The 16,106-nt window shown below is 34.2% G+C and overlaps 2 protein-coding genes across 2 annotated transcripts; both read right to left on the bottom strand.

Moving 5' to 3' along the window:
* Positions 1–332: 332 nt before the first annotated feature.
* On the bottom strand, positions 333–4,648 carry LOC145324299 (uncharacterized). Its single transcript, XM_080166915.1, has 5 exons — positions 4,534–4,648; positions 1,892–2,119; positions 1,416–1,499; positions 741–818; positions 333–419 (listed from the first exon to the last, which is right to left on the bottom strand). The coding sequence occupies exons 2-5, from the start codon at positions 2,032–2,034 to the stop codon at positions 341–343; spliced, it is 384 nt and encodes a 127-aa protein (XP_080023041.1). The 5' UTR covers positions 2,035–2,119; positions 4,534–4,648; the 3' UTR covers positions 333–340.
* Positions 4,649–5,238: 590 nt separating this feature from the next.
* Positions 5,239–14,550, bottom strand: LOC145324523 (paired box protein Pax-6-like; the record flags this gene model as incomplete). The annotated part of the gene is made up of 10 exons (XM_080167107.1): positions 5,239–5,382; positions 5,637–5,683; positions 9,005–9,060; positions 9,209–9,289; positions 9,783–9,842; positions 12,004–12,060; positions 12,505–12,594; positions 12,841–12,875; positions 13,465–13,517; positions 14,508–14,550. Coding segments are annotated over 10 exons (666 nt in total), but the record flags the coding sequence as incomplete, so codon positions are not given.
* Between the last annotated feature and the right edge of the window lie 1,556 nt (positions 14,551–16,106).

Raw genomic sequence — 16,106 nt, 5'->3', positions numbered from 1 at the left:
TTAATCTTTACTATCCTCTGAAAGCTGTCTATAATTACTCCTCTTAATCGTTTAAAATATTTGAAGCGTGTTAATGCCAAAGAAGATAGTTATTGCTATGCAATTTATGGGAATAATTCCAAAGTTTACTAATTTAAGTGACCTAGCATCTAGAGGAAAATAAGGGCATTAAAATAGCCTAAATCCCTCATAGTAAAAAATAAAAACAGCGTAGATCCAACCCGGGGACCTATGTAAAGTTAGTATAGAACTCAATCACTACAGTTGTTAGCAAGATCTTAACGTACAAGCAAAAAAAAATATTTTATTGATTTATATTATAGAATCATTCATTTGAATTCTATAATGCTTTGCTTCCCTGTGTATTTGTTGGAATTTGTTGTTGTGTTGGAGTCTGATTATACACAGGTGGCATATATCTAATATAGAATAACAAGGATGATAATCAATTTGGAACGAAGTAAAGATATCCCCCAAATGATTAAAAGATCCAAAATATTCAAAATTAAAAGTTATGCAAGTATATAAAATTATATACAAAAAACAAACAGACGGACATTAGTAAGTTCATAACTTATTTCTATAAATTATTAAATAAAAATAAATCCCATAGCAACTGGAAAATATTGTCCCCCCCCCCCTTATTGAATAAAGACAAGTAAAATAAAGGAAACAAGAAACATATTGCCGGACGTATATTGATTGTAATGTAGCTTTGCTATTTGTATTTAATACTATACCTTTCTCTATCCATTGTATTTTTTCCATTAGGCGGTGGGTTCGAACCTCCGCTCATCAAATCGTTGTTAACAAATCTCCTGGAAATATGTACATAGTGTTTTAATTTAGAGAAAGAAATGTATGGCGTAATTTAGCCCACTTACCATTGACATAAATAAAAGTACACTGCCTACGAGGGGGGTTAGACTTCAAATTATACTAGTACCTAAAGCTTTATGAAGTCATTTTCTCATTCGTTGGCTTAAAACCTTTGGGTACTTTATGAAATCTTGATTAATTGGTTAAAATGAGCAGCGTTTACACTTTTGAACAAGTAACTAATTATGGCGGGATTCTCCTTCGATCATCTGGAGAACCGCTTGTAATGGGATGCAATACTCTAATGTCCTCTAGTGGATATTAGGTTAAGTAACATCCAACAGACAACCAACCCTTTGATTGCACGACCTTTGTATGAGAAATCCTGACTGTGCATAGCAATGAGTTGCGCCTGTTTATGGGCCAATGCATTCCCCATCTTTTACTATTAGTGTTGCGCACTTGACATAGCATCAGTAGGGACCATATTTAACGTCTTTAGTTATGACGCGGTGTCAGGCCGAGATTCGAATCTGCCATCTTTCCGACGACAAGCGGATGGGCTACGCGATCTATCTATCTATCTATGTACTTACATATTATCCTGATATCCCTGATGGTGTGTGGTAGGCCTGTGATGGTAGTGCTGGTACAGAGAACCAAATTCTGAACCAAACTCTCTAAATCAACAAGGACGTAGAAATTTTAGGAGTAAATGAGACACAAAGCAAATATATAAGAGAAATAGATAAGGAGAGAGAGAGAGAGAGAGAGAGAGAGAGAGAAAGAGAGAGAGAGAGAGAGAGAGAGAGAGAGAGAGAGAGAGAGAGAGAGAGAGAGAGAGAGAGAGAGAGAGTGAGATAGAGAGAGAGAGAGAGATAGAGAGAGAGAAAGAAAGAGACTGAGAGATATGGATTAATATAGTTTTTCCACAGTTATATTTATCAGAAGTAATCTAACTTGTCTTAAAATAGCCTAAAATCTGTTCTGGACTAATAAAAATCAACAGATATAAGTTGAGGCATTTACGAGATCTTAGTTTAAATGGATACAGAGTGTCAAAAATACTTACGGATAGGGGCAGAACACGTTTAGGGTGTGTATACTCGCCCCTATGAAGGACATGGGCCCTGGGGCGGGGACATGGGCAGGAGCACATGTGTAGGGGGGAGCGGTAGGGGGTGTATGGTTGTGTACAGGGGGTTCTGTGGCCATTTGGGGTGGTGCTTGGTGGTGGGGTGGTGTTATGTCATAGACACTCGTAGGAAGGGTTTGTTTGGAGTTTTGCGATTCAATCACTCTGAATAAAAAAAAAATTATCGTTGTCATAATAAGCGCGGCAATAACACTCTTAAAAAACTAAAACTAAATGACTAGTGGCTTCTTTCCTTTTGGGAGTTTTAGCATGTTTTCTCATTCGTTGGCCCAAAAACTTTGGGTTATTCTATTAATTATTGTTTGGTTTTAAAATGTCTAATCTTTTCCGCCAATAAACTACAAAAAGGATAATTTTTTTAATCATAATTTGGGTTATTCTTGGATTTATAATACATTGTCTTATCCCTTTAGGTCGTAGGATTTTTTGAAAATCAATTACATAAATTACTGTTTGTAAATATTAATTTGCAGAATAGAAATTTTGGATCTACTGCAGTTCATGGTAAAATATTGCTGGTAACGAATGCCTCCTGTTTCCTGGCAATGTTAGAAGATTCCTGGATCTAGCATAACAAGAAATATTTCTGGAGCCACCAATGTTTAACTTTCCTGGTTGCCAGCAATTTATGCATATTCCTGGCCACTGCCATGTTTGAAATATTCCTGTTAAAAAGCAATATTTCCCTTTTTAATTTCAATTTCCCTTTTATTACACTTACCCCACAATTAGAGGTTGATAAGATTCACACAACTCAAAAGTGGCTATTTTGGCATTTTTGTCTGATATGGTGGGGGGTGGGAGGGTAGTGGTGTTTCTCTGTTTTAATTGAGGGAGTTAGGAAATGCTATAAATATTGAAACGCTCTGCTACAATTCACATTATAGTAAAAACCTTAAACTGATTAAATGTTAATTATGAATTATAGAGGAGGGGGGGGGGGGGGGGCGGGACTGAGACAAATATCATAAAAGTTCCTTATTTCTGATTTTTATCAACAGTTAATAATACAACGTTTACGTAGGTGTAAAAAGTAACAGTATAAAAGTAGTCAGGAAAAACTTTAAGGTTAATAGGTCCTGGGAAGCGTTTTACTATTTTGGTTAATTTGAGGGTATCATCCACAATCCTACTAAGATAAACCGCCACTAGATATTATTATAATTTTTTGGTTTATCGGCTAGCAAGATCCCTCTGTGTAGAAAGACAGTCAAACACACACAAAAGCGGACACCCTGTTACCTATAAATAAGTATGAAACTCATTATGTAATTGTAACTTACTTTTCCTAAATATTTTACTGTAAATTATAATCCTTCGCTACTTTATATTGTAGATTATAGCAGTTGCGCCCCGACCATCATGAGACTCCGTTTTAAATTGATAGAAAGGGGGCAGAAAATAGCCTAAAACCATCATGTGACCTTGTGAAGCTTCTCTAAAATGAAGAACTCAATCGAATCAGTGGTTAGTGAGATCTTAATTGAGAAAAAAACAAATATTGCTATATTGTCAGTCAACCTTGCTTGAATTTGAATTTAAAACACCCGCCAAAAGTATCAGAGATTGAAATTTAAAAATGGGTAACCAATTAGCTGTTTTGTCCAGAGGTTACGCATACCAATTAAAACCCCGTATTTTATAAGATGAAATAAAAATACCATTCAAATTTTGGCGCGAAAGTGTTCTTTCCCGTAAAGTTTATACAGCCTCAGGCATTAATTGAATTTAAAAACTCGCGCTACGAAATTTTGGCGCGAATTTAATCATATGTGTGTAAAGGTTTATTGATTTAAATTTGAAAGTCTAAAAAAGGGAGGTAATAGAATAATTTGAAACAAAAATCTCCCGCCATAATCTAATTACATACATGGTTTCATGGTCTGTACTGCCCAGTTACGCCACTCTTTTTGTTGGTTTAGGCTAGAATTGTTGGCGTTATCCTCATAGAATTTTTTTTCAATTTTGATCCCCCCTCCCTGGCCGCAGCCTTTTTTTCATAATTAGGTTAGTTTAGGTTATAGGGGCTAGTATTAAGTTTTGGCATTCTATAGGCGATCAAGTTCGTTGCTTTTACTGTTTGATTTCAGAGCCTCACTTAGAAAAAAATTTATTTATTAATACGATGAAAATTACGAATTTATCTCCCCCACTTTTCAATATATTATAAAAATAAAAAGACGCGCCCAAATTTTGGCGCGAAATTGGATATGAAGATAGAAACAGTTAAATGTAAAGGTAAAGATCTAACTCTCCTATATCCTTCCCCCACCTTTATTAATAAAATAATTGAAGCAACTGTCCCTTATTAATCATTGCTGTTTACCCCCTAAGGAAATGTGATAAGGGGTATGGGGTAAAAACTCCTGTAAGCCAGTAATCTTCTCTCATTGCTGGAAACCTGGAAAATTTGCAGATTGCCAGCTAACAGGAACCTAGGATTTAGGGGAATATGCGTGCTGCTGGATCCAGGAATCTTGTAATATTGCCAGGAACCAGGAAGCATTCGTTACCAGCAATATTTTACCATGAACTGCAGTAGATCCGAAATTTTTTACCTCTGAACTTTAGTTACTCCTTTGCTAGTACTTGCTGCCTCATTTTGTCGTTTAAGTTGGGGTTTAACAAAAATTGTAGTATTTTCTGATTTTTCCGTTTTACCGTTTTCTCCCTTAGATTTTTAGTTGTAGAAAACGCATTTTAATTTTAGTTTAATCATTATGAAATAAATAAGGATGATAAATTTCATAAGTAGCGAAGCACAAAAGAATGGATTGGAATACGGACAATCATTTAAAGAGCATTTGTTTAAATCAAATATAATACTAGAGAAAAAAATCACGAAACCTTTAACACATACTTTTTATCTTTAAAAGTGTATAATTTGTAGCATGACTGACAGACCTACGGACAAAGTTACTTACATTACTCATTGTTATAGGGAATCTTCACAAAAATTTCAACTGTCTATCATGAATAGCAGCAAAGAAAATAACTGACTGACAATGAATGTCGAACTGACAGAGAAAACATTATAGAGTAGCTTCGCTACTAAGAAATGATGATTTTAATTGTGATGATGTTATGTTCAATAAACAAAGTTTTAAAGTCAATTCTGTATCGCAGACAGCAAACGGACAGTACGACCATAGAGTAGCTACACTGATCATTTTTACAAAAAAAATATCATATGCAACTCATTACTATTAACAGGACACTTAGATAAATGCCATGCAATTAAAGGAATGGTTGTGTTTTTCTCCTTACAGTTTTCTACGTTTAAATTCCTTTGATTCATTTGCAATACTGTTTATTTTCTTGTTTTCTTGTCTTTCTGTTGGGTTATTTGGTGGGTTCGAACACGCATCTCCAGTGGCTTTTGATGTCTGCTGTTTTGGTATTTGTTTCTGTGATAAAATAATAATGATAACATCAATTAAGACAAACGAGCATATTTAAATATAAAATAATGGAAGAATATTATCACATGCCTAAACAAATTAAATCAAAATTATTGGTTAAAAGGATTGACACTAAATTCTATAAAAGTATCAAAAATTTTGTTTCAACGAAGTTGTAAAACTTTGGGTACTAGTGTAGTTTACAGTCTAATGTTCCCATCCTCTCTGACTTGGAGAGTAGCTGGGGTACTAAAATTTACCTTAGAGTTTAGATTTTGTTTTGTTTCTGCTTTTACATTCACACCAACTGAAAAAAAAATCATGGAAATCAAGTATTAACCACCAACCCATATTTTGCTATTTTAGGTTTTTTAATAACCTTACTATATTTCTCTATCTATCTTACCCTCTCTCTCTCTCTCTCTCTCTCTCTCTCTCTCTCTCTCTCTCTCTCTCTCTGTATCTCTTTTTTGCTTTCTTTTTTAACTCTTTCTTTCTTTTCTATTTCTATTTCTGTCTGTGCATTTTCTCTATATATTTATCTTTTCTCTCTCTCTCTCTCTCTTTTTTCTTTCTACTCCTCTTTCACACATTCTCTCTCTCTTCCTCTTTTTCCCTGTATCTCTCTCAATTTCTTTCCCTTTTTCTCACCCTCTCTCTCTCTCTCTTTCTCTTTCTATCTATCTATCTATCTATCTATCTCTCTCTCTCTCTCTCTATCTATCTCTCTCTCTCTCTCTCTCTCTTTCTCTCTTTTTCTATCTCACACACACCCTCTCTCTCTCTCTCTCTCTCTCTCTCTCTCTCTCTCTCTCTCTCTCTCTCTCTTTTTCTCTCTCACACACACAGAGTCAAAAACATATCGATATTAAATAAAAGCTAGGGGGAAAGTTAAGCGAAGCATAAGCCATGATAACAATATCTTTCACACACAGACAAACATACGCACACACATACACATACTAAGAAAAATGGTTTGAAACTTATAAAAATACGAGACAGCGTAAAGTGGCACCAAAGAAATGACGTCATACAATAAAGTTGACCAATGAGAGGTTATTATACACTGAAATTGACCTGCAATGTTAAAATTTTTACTCGCCTCTCATTGGTTATTTTATCGTATGACGTAATTTTTTTGGTGCCACTTTATGCTGTCTTAAAAGAGACAGGATGTCCAAATGCGTGTCTGTACCAAAAGATCTTGTTGATTGTTGCACCAATTGTATTCTCCTTTACAGTAAAGGTTCTTATTTGAACAGGATTTAAAAAGATGTCGATGAAATTAAATCTGGCATACAAATATTCGCATGTTATAATTGGATCAGCTTAAACTAATAAATTCCGTGAAACACGCGTAATCCATTTTCTATCTGTCCATCTATCTATATATTCATTCATCCATCTATCTATCTATTCATTCATCAATCCATCTTTCTATAAATTCTTTTATCTATCCATCTATCTTCCAATTCATCTATCTATCTATTTATCAATCCATCCATCTGTCTATCCATCTGTCTATTCATCTGTCTATCCATCTGTCTATCTATCTATCTATCCATCTTTCTATCCATCTGCCTATCTATCTATATATCCATCTGTCTATCTATCTATCTATCCATCTTTATATCTATCAATCCATCCAAGAATCTATCTATCCACCCACCGGTCTATATATCAATCCATCTGTCAATCCATCCCTCAATTTATCGATCTATCCATTCACCCATCCATGCATCGATCGATCCATCCATCCATCTATCTATCAATTTATCTATCTATCCATCTATCTATCAATTTATCTTTCTGTCCATCTATCTATCAATTTTTCTATCTATCCATTCATCCATCCATCCATCCATTTACATATCCATCTATCTATCTGAATACACGTGTAATCCCTGTTATCATATATCCATACATCAATTTATCCTTTCGTCTATCCATCTATCAATCCATCCATCCATCTATCTATCTGAAAACACGTGTAATTCCTCTTATCAAAACATTATACTACATTTCCAAAGTTGGTTAAATGAATAATAAATATATTGGCCCGTTTCTTAGGTCTTTAAAACTATAGTTTTAACAGAACTTTTCTAATATGGTTAGCCTTCAACTGTACTGTTATACTACAAAACCAGAGTAAATTTAGAAACCTTAGCAGATATCTCGTAGTCAATTATTATTCCGTTACAGGGAGGGAGGGGACTGTAAATTTTAAGAACATATTTTCACTTTCGTTGACTTTCATAAAATATTGATTGGTTGGTTGTGATTTAGCAAGGTTTAAACTTGTCCACCAATGATTATTTCTACAATGGGGGTAATTTTGTTGGACATTATTAAACATCTTTCATCTCCAAAATAGTAAGTAAAAAAATAACACTTGCAATAATTATGTTAGTGTGTGTGTGTGTGTTTGTACTGGTCTATATACATGTGTGTGTGTGTGTGTGTTTGGTTGAATATGGAGCGTTGTACTTTGTAAACGAAGTTATTTTAACTAAACCAACCCGTCACGTAGAAACCTACAGATAGACACTTGTTATTAAGTAGTTTTGAAAAAATTTAAAAAAAAAATATTACATAATTCAATTTATCGTCCGTTGTCTTATCCCCCATTTTCCCTGATATTCCCCCCATTCTTATCAACTTTTGGGTGGTTGGTTTTTAAACCATGGACAAATAGACCAATGTTTATTGTGTTTTAAAAGGTATATCATGTTTATAACTCTTCAAACTATTTTTTGTAATTTTTGGGATCTTAAGGGATAAATTGTTATATAATGATTATAATCTAAATTAATCCTTAATTTCAAATTATTGGTTCAAAAGTATGGATATTGCTAGCGTCAACCAACTAATCAGTAATAAAAGTACCCCAAAACAAAGAAAATGACGTTATGAAACTATGGGTACCAGTGTAATTTTAAGTCCAATGTCCCCTCCCTCCCAGATTGAAAATGTTCAATTATTACAGTTTATATACATATATGGATAGTATATGAAATTATTTAGGGAAGGAAAAAAGGTATTTTAAATATCTAGTTTACTCTAATATCAATAGTATCATTTTGTTCACACTTACTTAAATCATATTAGATTTTAAATCTATTAGAGACTATTAAATCCAGGAAAATAAGAGGTAAGACAATTGCTGATAAATGAATGTACATCCCTAATGATTATACACAAAGTTACCCCTTCTCTAGATTACAATTAATGGATGAAAAGTTTGGACACTCAAATTAATGAACCAACCAATCAAAATTCAATCATTTTATTCGTAGGGGCAAATGTGGCTAGAAAAATAGCTTAAAAACATCCCAAGACTTAAATCAGAAAATGAAATAGCCTAAAACCATCACGGGACCTATGTGATGATTACCTTGAAAAAAAGAACCCAATCATTTTAGCAGTTATTGAAATATATGCTTCAGACAAAAAAAAAGATACTACTTTAATTTGATAGGATAGGGCTAGTAGCTTCACCCCAAGAGGGATTAATTGATACACTGAAATCATTTTCGTTCCTAAAAAATTTAAGGAATTTCTTAGTTTCTTAAAGACATACATAAATACAGACAAACATCCTGTTACTTTAGTACATAGTACAAAATACCTTTAGATTTTTCATGGGATTGTGTTATAATTTCATTCAATTGCTCTCTTTCCAATCTTAAATTAAATAAAAGTTTAAAATAAACAAGGATGACAATATACAATCAAAAGAGCAACGCTCAGTATATTAGAATTTCGGTTAAATAAACATAAAGATTTATGCTTATTTCATGTAAGGTTAGGTTAGATTAAAAAAGCCTCGTACCTTATTTTATGCCAGCAACCAGTGCTAGGTTCTGAACCCTTGTCCTCAAGGTCTGATAGCTTCTCGTTTGCTGTTATATTTCTACAAAAATATGTATTAGGTATATTTAACTCGTACGTATAATATTGAAATATTAAGATTTGAGATTTAGATTCAATTTAAAGCAAGGGTGACAACATCCATAAAAGTGAAAATTCAAAATTTGAATGAAGGACAAACGAACAGTAACTCTTGTAAAAATTTTATATCTAAACAAAATTGTACACAAATTTGTTGCAAATTTGTATTATTACAAGATACAGCAAAATGACATGTAGAAGTCATAACACTGTACCTTGTTACCCAAGGAATAATTATTACAAAAAATGAGATAAATAGGATAATTATTTCATTCAAAAGTAAGTATGTTTAAGATGTACAGACATACTTTCTGGTAACGGCTTCCTATATCGTACCTAATTGTTTAATTGTTATAGGAATCCTTATACAAACATGTATAAATTAACAAAAAGTGCCAACTGTTACGGACTGACGGAAGACCCTAACTATAGAAAAGATTCGCTTTAAAAATTACCTGAGAACCCGATTAATAGAGGATACACTAGGTATAGTTTCATGACTGCATATTCTATCCCTAGAAATAATAGTTATTTACAGTAGGACTTTGAAACAGATTAATATAATTTTTTTAGCAGGGGCCTTCGGTCCCTCGGGGCTAACAAAACTGTTTTCAATCTTATAATTTTTCATTTCAATATCCACGGAAAGCTGTCTATAATACGAAGCGATTAATAAATAACTATTATTATATTATCATTGTACTAAGACAGTTTTCCGCGGATATTACAATACAAATATTTAAGAATTAATCCCAAATTTGCTGTTCCTAGGTTCTGGTTCATGGTGGGGTTATTTTAGTTTTAAAAAGAAAAGAAAATTTAATGGGGGGGGGGGGGCGGAGGGGGCAGGGGGGAGTGGGTGGTACACTCCCTCAAAATAGCTACAAACAGGACCTATTAGAAGCTACATTGATGCAGGCAACATGTTTAACCCCTAACGGTCGGGGATGGGGGGGGGCGTTGAACGCCCCACCATCCGGTTTTTTCTATCTCATTTTCTGTGTGTGAAAGATAAAGAGCCTAAACTGCTTGACTTTTTAAGTATGGGTATGACACATAACTGAGAGTTGGAATTTTTTGAATATCTCCATCCTGGCGAGCACAGGATGCCAGCAAACCTGGCAGGGTCATCAAGGTAAAGAACAAAAATTTGTTTTTTATTTAAACAAAGCATTTTATCTTACCAAAATACTAAAATATCCTCTAGAAGTACATCCTCATATTAAATACAGGTGTTCAAGTCAATTTCAGGTTCCAGGTATGATCCTGCAGGTCCTGATCCTCCAGGTCTCCAGAAATCTTTAAAATGCTCCTGTGGCCGCAATTTTTGACTTAGAGACTTCAAATTTTAAACTTAAGCTTTTCTTACATGTCTACATAATGTATTAGAATTTCATAAAGATCCGCCGCCGTTTTCCCGCCAACCGCCGACTGCGGCGGCTGGCAGCTGCCAAGTACGGCTGCGGCCGCTGAAACTTATGTTTTGATATTTCAAATATAAAATTTAAATAAAATAAACATTTTCTGCAAAAAAAAATTTTCTTCTAGCTTTAAAAATAAAAAAATTACAGCCGTTAGAAATTTTTAAGTAAAAAAGGACCTAAAAACAAAGGTTGTTAAATAAAAGGGTGAAGGAAGCGGAAATTGACCTTGACTTACTTAAGGTCGGAAATTCAACATAACACAGGGGACTTGCACAAAATTTTTTAGCCCTCTAGCTCTAATAGAATAGGCTAAATTTTTTTGTGCAATTCCCCTGTTTGATAATGAATTTCCGACCTTTTATAAGTCTAAGTCAATTTTCGCTTCCTTCACCCTTTTATTTAACAACCTTTGTGTTTAGGTCTTTTTTTACTTAAAAATTTCAAACGGCTGTAATTTTCTTATTTTTGAAGCTAGAAGAAAATTTTTTTTCCAGAAAATGTTTATCTTTATGTAAATTTTACATTAGGAATATCAAAATATAAATTTCAGCGGCCGCAGCTGTACTTGGCAGCTGCCAGCCGCCGCAGTCGGCGGTCGGCGGGAAAACGGCGGCGGATCTTCATGAAATTTTACTACGTTATGTAGACATGTAAGACAAGCTTAAGTTTAAAATTTGAAGTCTCTAAGTCAAAAATTGCGGCCACAGGAGCCTTTTAAAGATTTCTGGAGACCTGGAGGATCAGGACCTGCAGGATCATACCTGGAACCTGAAAGTGACTTGAACACCTTTATTTTATATAAGGATGTACTACTAGAGGATTTTTTAATATTTTGGTATGATAAAATGCTTTGTTTTAGTCAAAAAAATATTTTTGCTCTTTACCTGGATGACCCTGCCAGGTTTGCTGGCATCCTGTGCCCGCCAGGATAGAGATATTCAAAAAATTCCAACTCTCAGTTATGAATCATACCCATACTTAAAAAGTCAAGCAGTTTGGGCTCTTTATCTTTCACACACAGAAAATGAGATAGAATAACCGGATGGGGGGGCGTTCAACGCCCCCCCCCCCTGACCGTTAAGGGTTAAGGTGCGGCAAGGGGCCCGACTGTTAAGGGTTGAAGCAGACCAACGGCTTTTAGATATGTTTTATGGATAAGGGTATAGTATTTTTTAGAACTATAGTACATGTTCCATCGTATAAACGGACGTAAATCTCTTAAATGTAGTAAAGCTCCTCTTTAAAAAAATACCTTAAAAGTCTATCTCTAATCTCCCAAGCAAAGATACTTGGACATTCAGCTTTATACCTAGAATAATATCATGACAATTAATAAAAGGAACACGCCAAAAATTAAAGAACTTATGTTTAAGAGAAATAGATTTTCTTATTTGTCAGAGAGGTAGGAGACATTGGACTGGTACCCAAATCTTTATATTATTAGTTGGCTTAAAACCCTTCAAGTTTTGATTGGGTGGCACAAACAGTCAGCGTCTCAACTTTTCTACCAATAAATTTAATCCAGAAACCATAATAAATCATAATTGAGGAAGTTTAAGTACACCAATTTAACATTCATTGTCGTATCGCTTGAGATCCCTAGGATGTTTCTAATCTGTTTTTCTGTATATTCCTTAAGATCTTAGAACAGCATATTAGGATTGGTCTCTGCAAACGATAATTCAAAGGGTTCTCCAGACTAAGGTTGTGTAATCAAAGGGTGTGTTTCCTGTGCTACTCCGTTATAACTTACCTTTCTACATGTTTGACAACTTCGTTGGTAGCCACGCGGGGCTTCGACCCACCGATGGCTTTGGGCCGGATTGACCCTGTTTCATAATACCTCGGATAAATAAAGAGTAAAATATAATTTAATTTTTAAAAAGGGGTGGAGTCTTGGAGATTTTTGACAACCCACTTTCGATTTTTGAATGATAGGCAGGTTTGAGCTTTAGAGAGTGTTATTTTAATTTTAGGGGGTGTTTTAGGGAGTATATCATGGGGGTGTATTAGAAGGGGGTTGTATCCACCCATACACACCTCCCATCTGCACGCCTTTGCTGAAAAATATTTATTAAAAAATTATTACCTTCCTAATATTTTTGAGACACATCCATTTGATACCTAAAGAACAATACAGTTTTTGAAAATACGCCAAAAACAATTTTATTCCGGGAGGAAGGGGACATTAAACTAACCATATTTTTATGATAATGTTTCTAATGTTAACATAACAACTTTTGGGAATTTGATTGAATTTTGATTTGTTGGTTTCTTAAGTTGAGTGTCAAAACGTTTAAACCACTAATTGTAATCTATATAACGGGTAATGTCTTGTATCATCATTGGGGATTCACATTAATTCATCAGCCATTGTCTTATCCCTTTAGATCCCTGAATTTTAATGTTTTATGTCTACTATGTAGCATTAAGTAAAAATGGTCGTAGGTGACATAAAATCGAAATAATTTTATTCTGATGACAATATGACAACATACATACATATCGTTATGAAAAATACCAGAAATTTTAAAGGGGGTGATTTGCTTCTAAAAAATATTAACTTTTTTCTTGATATTAAAATTATAAATATCTTTCTGACCGTAAGTTCGAATGTCCTATAACTTTTGGAGTAAACATGACTTCTCATCAAATGATCAACTTATGGATGTTATCATCCTTGTTTGAAACATGAATTAAAATAGCCACATACCTGTAAAATTCTTGAAATATCGCAGGGTCGAGCCCCGGAATGGGCCAATTCAACTAGAACAAGAACAATTATTTTAAATACCAGTGAAGTTTCAGTTAGCTTTTGGCTACTTTTTATCCTGACTAGTGTTTTTGCCCCTATAGGCCATTAGGAAAAATTGAGAGAAGAGGGGGGGGGGGGGTTAGTTGGAACTCTACTTTAAAATTTTATTTTAAAAAGAATGAAAAAAAATCAGGGGAATATTCAAAAATCTTTTGGACCTATGAGAAGCTTCACTGTAAAGAAGAACCATAAAGGTTCAGCGCTTAGCGAGATTCTTCCCCACTCCCCAATTCATTTTCATTTTTTGTTTAAACCAAAAAATTAGTATGAAGTATTTTTTGTAGGGGCGATTTATCTTAGGAGGGTAAAGATACATTCCCCCAAAAAAGTTATAACCCTTCCTTGAGCTATAAGTAGATTCATTGTAAAGGAGAACCATATCGGTTCAGCAGTTCGCGAGATCCTTCGCTACAAACAAAAAAGCTTACTAGGATTTAAAACTTTTAAAAACATAATTTAACGGGGTAAGACAATGGTAGATATACATTCCAAAGGCTGATTAACAAAATTACCACTTCTAGAGATCAAAATTATTTGTAGAATCAGGAAGGGGTCTACCTAATATTTCAAAATAGAGATACCTATTTTCTGTCTGGTAGAATCAGGCAGGGGTCTACCTAATATTTCAAAATAGAGATACCTATTTTCTGTCTGGTAGAATCAGGCAAGGGTCTACCTAATATTTCAATAGATAGAGATACCTATTTTCTGTCTGGTAGAATCAGGCAGGGGTCTACCTAATATTTCAAAATAGAGATACCTATTTTCTGTCTGGTAGAATCAGGCAAGGGTCTACCTAATATTTCAATAGATAGAGATACCTATTTTCTGTCTGGTAGAATCAGGCAGGGGTCTACCTAATATTTCAAAATAGAGATACCTATTTTCTGTCTGGTAGAATCAGGCAAGGGTCTACCTAATATTTCAATAGATAGAGATACCTATTTTCTGTCTGGTAGAATCAGGCAGGGGTCTACCTAATATAACAAAAAATGTTTATTTAACAATAGTAATATCAAATTATTATTTTTCCTGTATTTTTAATTTTTGTATTTCGGGGCTAATAAAACTTGTTTGTATTTTTTATGTTAATATCCGCGGAAAGCTGTCTATAGTACGGTGCGATAAATAACTATTACTGGTTTTTGAAAAGTTTTCTTTTTATCAATTATTAATGTAAATAAATATGTCGTTCAAAAGTTTTATTACAGAGTACTTAATAAAGACGAACTAACGTTTGTAGAATCGATCATAGAGATGCTTCGTTTATTGCTTTGTTAATATCGTCCTTATCACCTTAATTAACATAATAGACTAATTAAAATATAAAACGTTTTCCTAGAAGACAAAATGAACGTGCATGTTTTCTGGTAATTATTATAGAGTTGCTACGCTTTCTAAATTGTACTTTATTGCTTCTGGAATAATCATGCTATGTTTAAAATAGATAGGACGGGCTGACCTTTCGTAACTAACTAAAGAAAATCTTTGCTTTAAAAAAGAATTAATTTATATTACATATTATGTTATTGGATGGGCAAAAACGCTAATATTTCTGCAAGTAATTGGTTGATTTAATTTGTTAAAGAAATGCCTGAGACAAATACACCTCCAAGCTGATTAACTCCACTGTGTCCTAAGAAAACCATTATATCAAATAAATTTCGATGTATTAAAATATTTAAAAAAAATTCCTAATTCAAAAGTGTCGGCTACGCCTCAAGAGGCATCTTAGGAGAACCTTGGGTGGGGGGGGGGGGTAGTCGACCTTCCCAGGACCCATGAGAAGCTCGGTTCTGCGGTTAGCGAGATCCTTACGACAAAGACAGACACATATCCTGTAACTTTTATATAAGAATTAGAAAAACCTCCTCAGTCTAATGCAGTTTAGCTATTGAAAGGTGTAGAATGTATCTAAGTCAGTCAATCCATTTAGATATTCTTCACAATCACCGGATCGATTAAGATCCCTTTTCAGAAAAGCTTTATATAGTAAGTCTAAATTTATCTAGAAGATTATGACAAGCAGATAGACAGACATCTTAAACATTGTATCCCTATCAAAGCACTTTTAACGGCAGAACGATGATAAGTCACTAATTTCCAATCGTTCAAAAAGATGTACAGACATCGCCATACAATAAGTAGCTACGCTGATATGGCACCTTTTGTTGAAAAATCTTCGTGTGCCCAAGCTCCGTTGGTCCCCATATTCTCTGAGAAACTGAGCAACGGAGATTTAGCCGCCACAATTATCTCCAAGAAACCAAGGAATTTCGGGCAATAGGACAATGGGCGATAAATTGATGCACATCCCCAATTATGATAACCAAAATAAGTCCTACAGTAGATTACAAAATAATTTGTTTTCTATTTTGCACCAATAAAGATTTAATAACAGTCCCCAAAGTTTGAAGCCAACGAATAACAGGGAGAAAAATTTTAGTATTAGTGTAATTTACGTTCTATTGTCTCCTCCATCCCCGCCATGAAGGATGGGATATTTGGCCAGGTACCCAAAGTTTATAATTACGCTCTTC

This window comes from Acartia tonsa, chromosome 7 (assembly GCF_053477335.1).
Source record: "Acartia tonsa isolate MP-2025a chromosome 7, ASM5347733v1, whole genome shotgun sequence".
Taxonomy (NCBI): Eukaryota; Metazoa; Arthropoda; class Copepoda; order Calanoida; family Acartiidae; genus Acartia; species Acartia tonsa.
The sequence above is the reverse complement of the archived record's forward strand: the minus strand, read 5'-3'. Positions and strand labels throughout refer to the sequence as shown.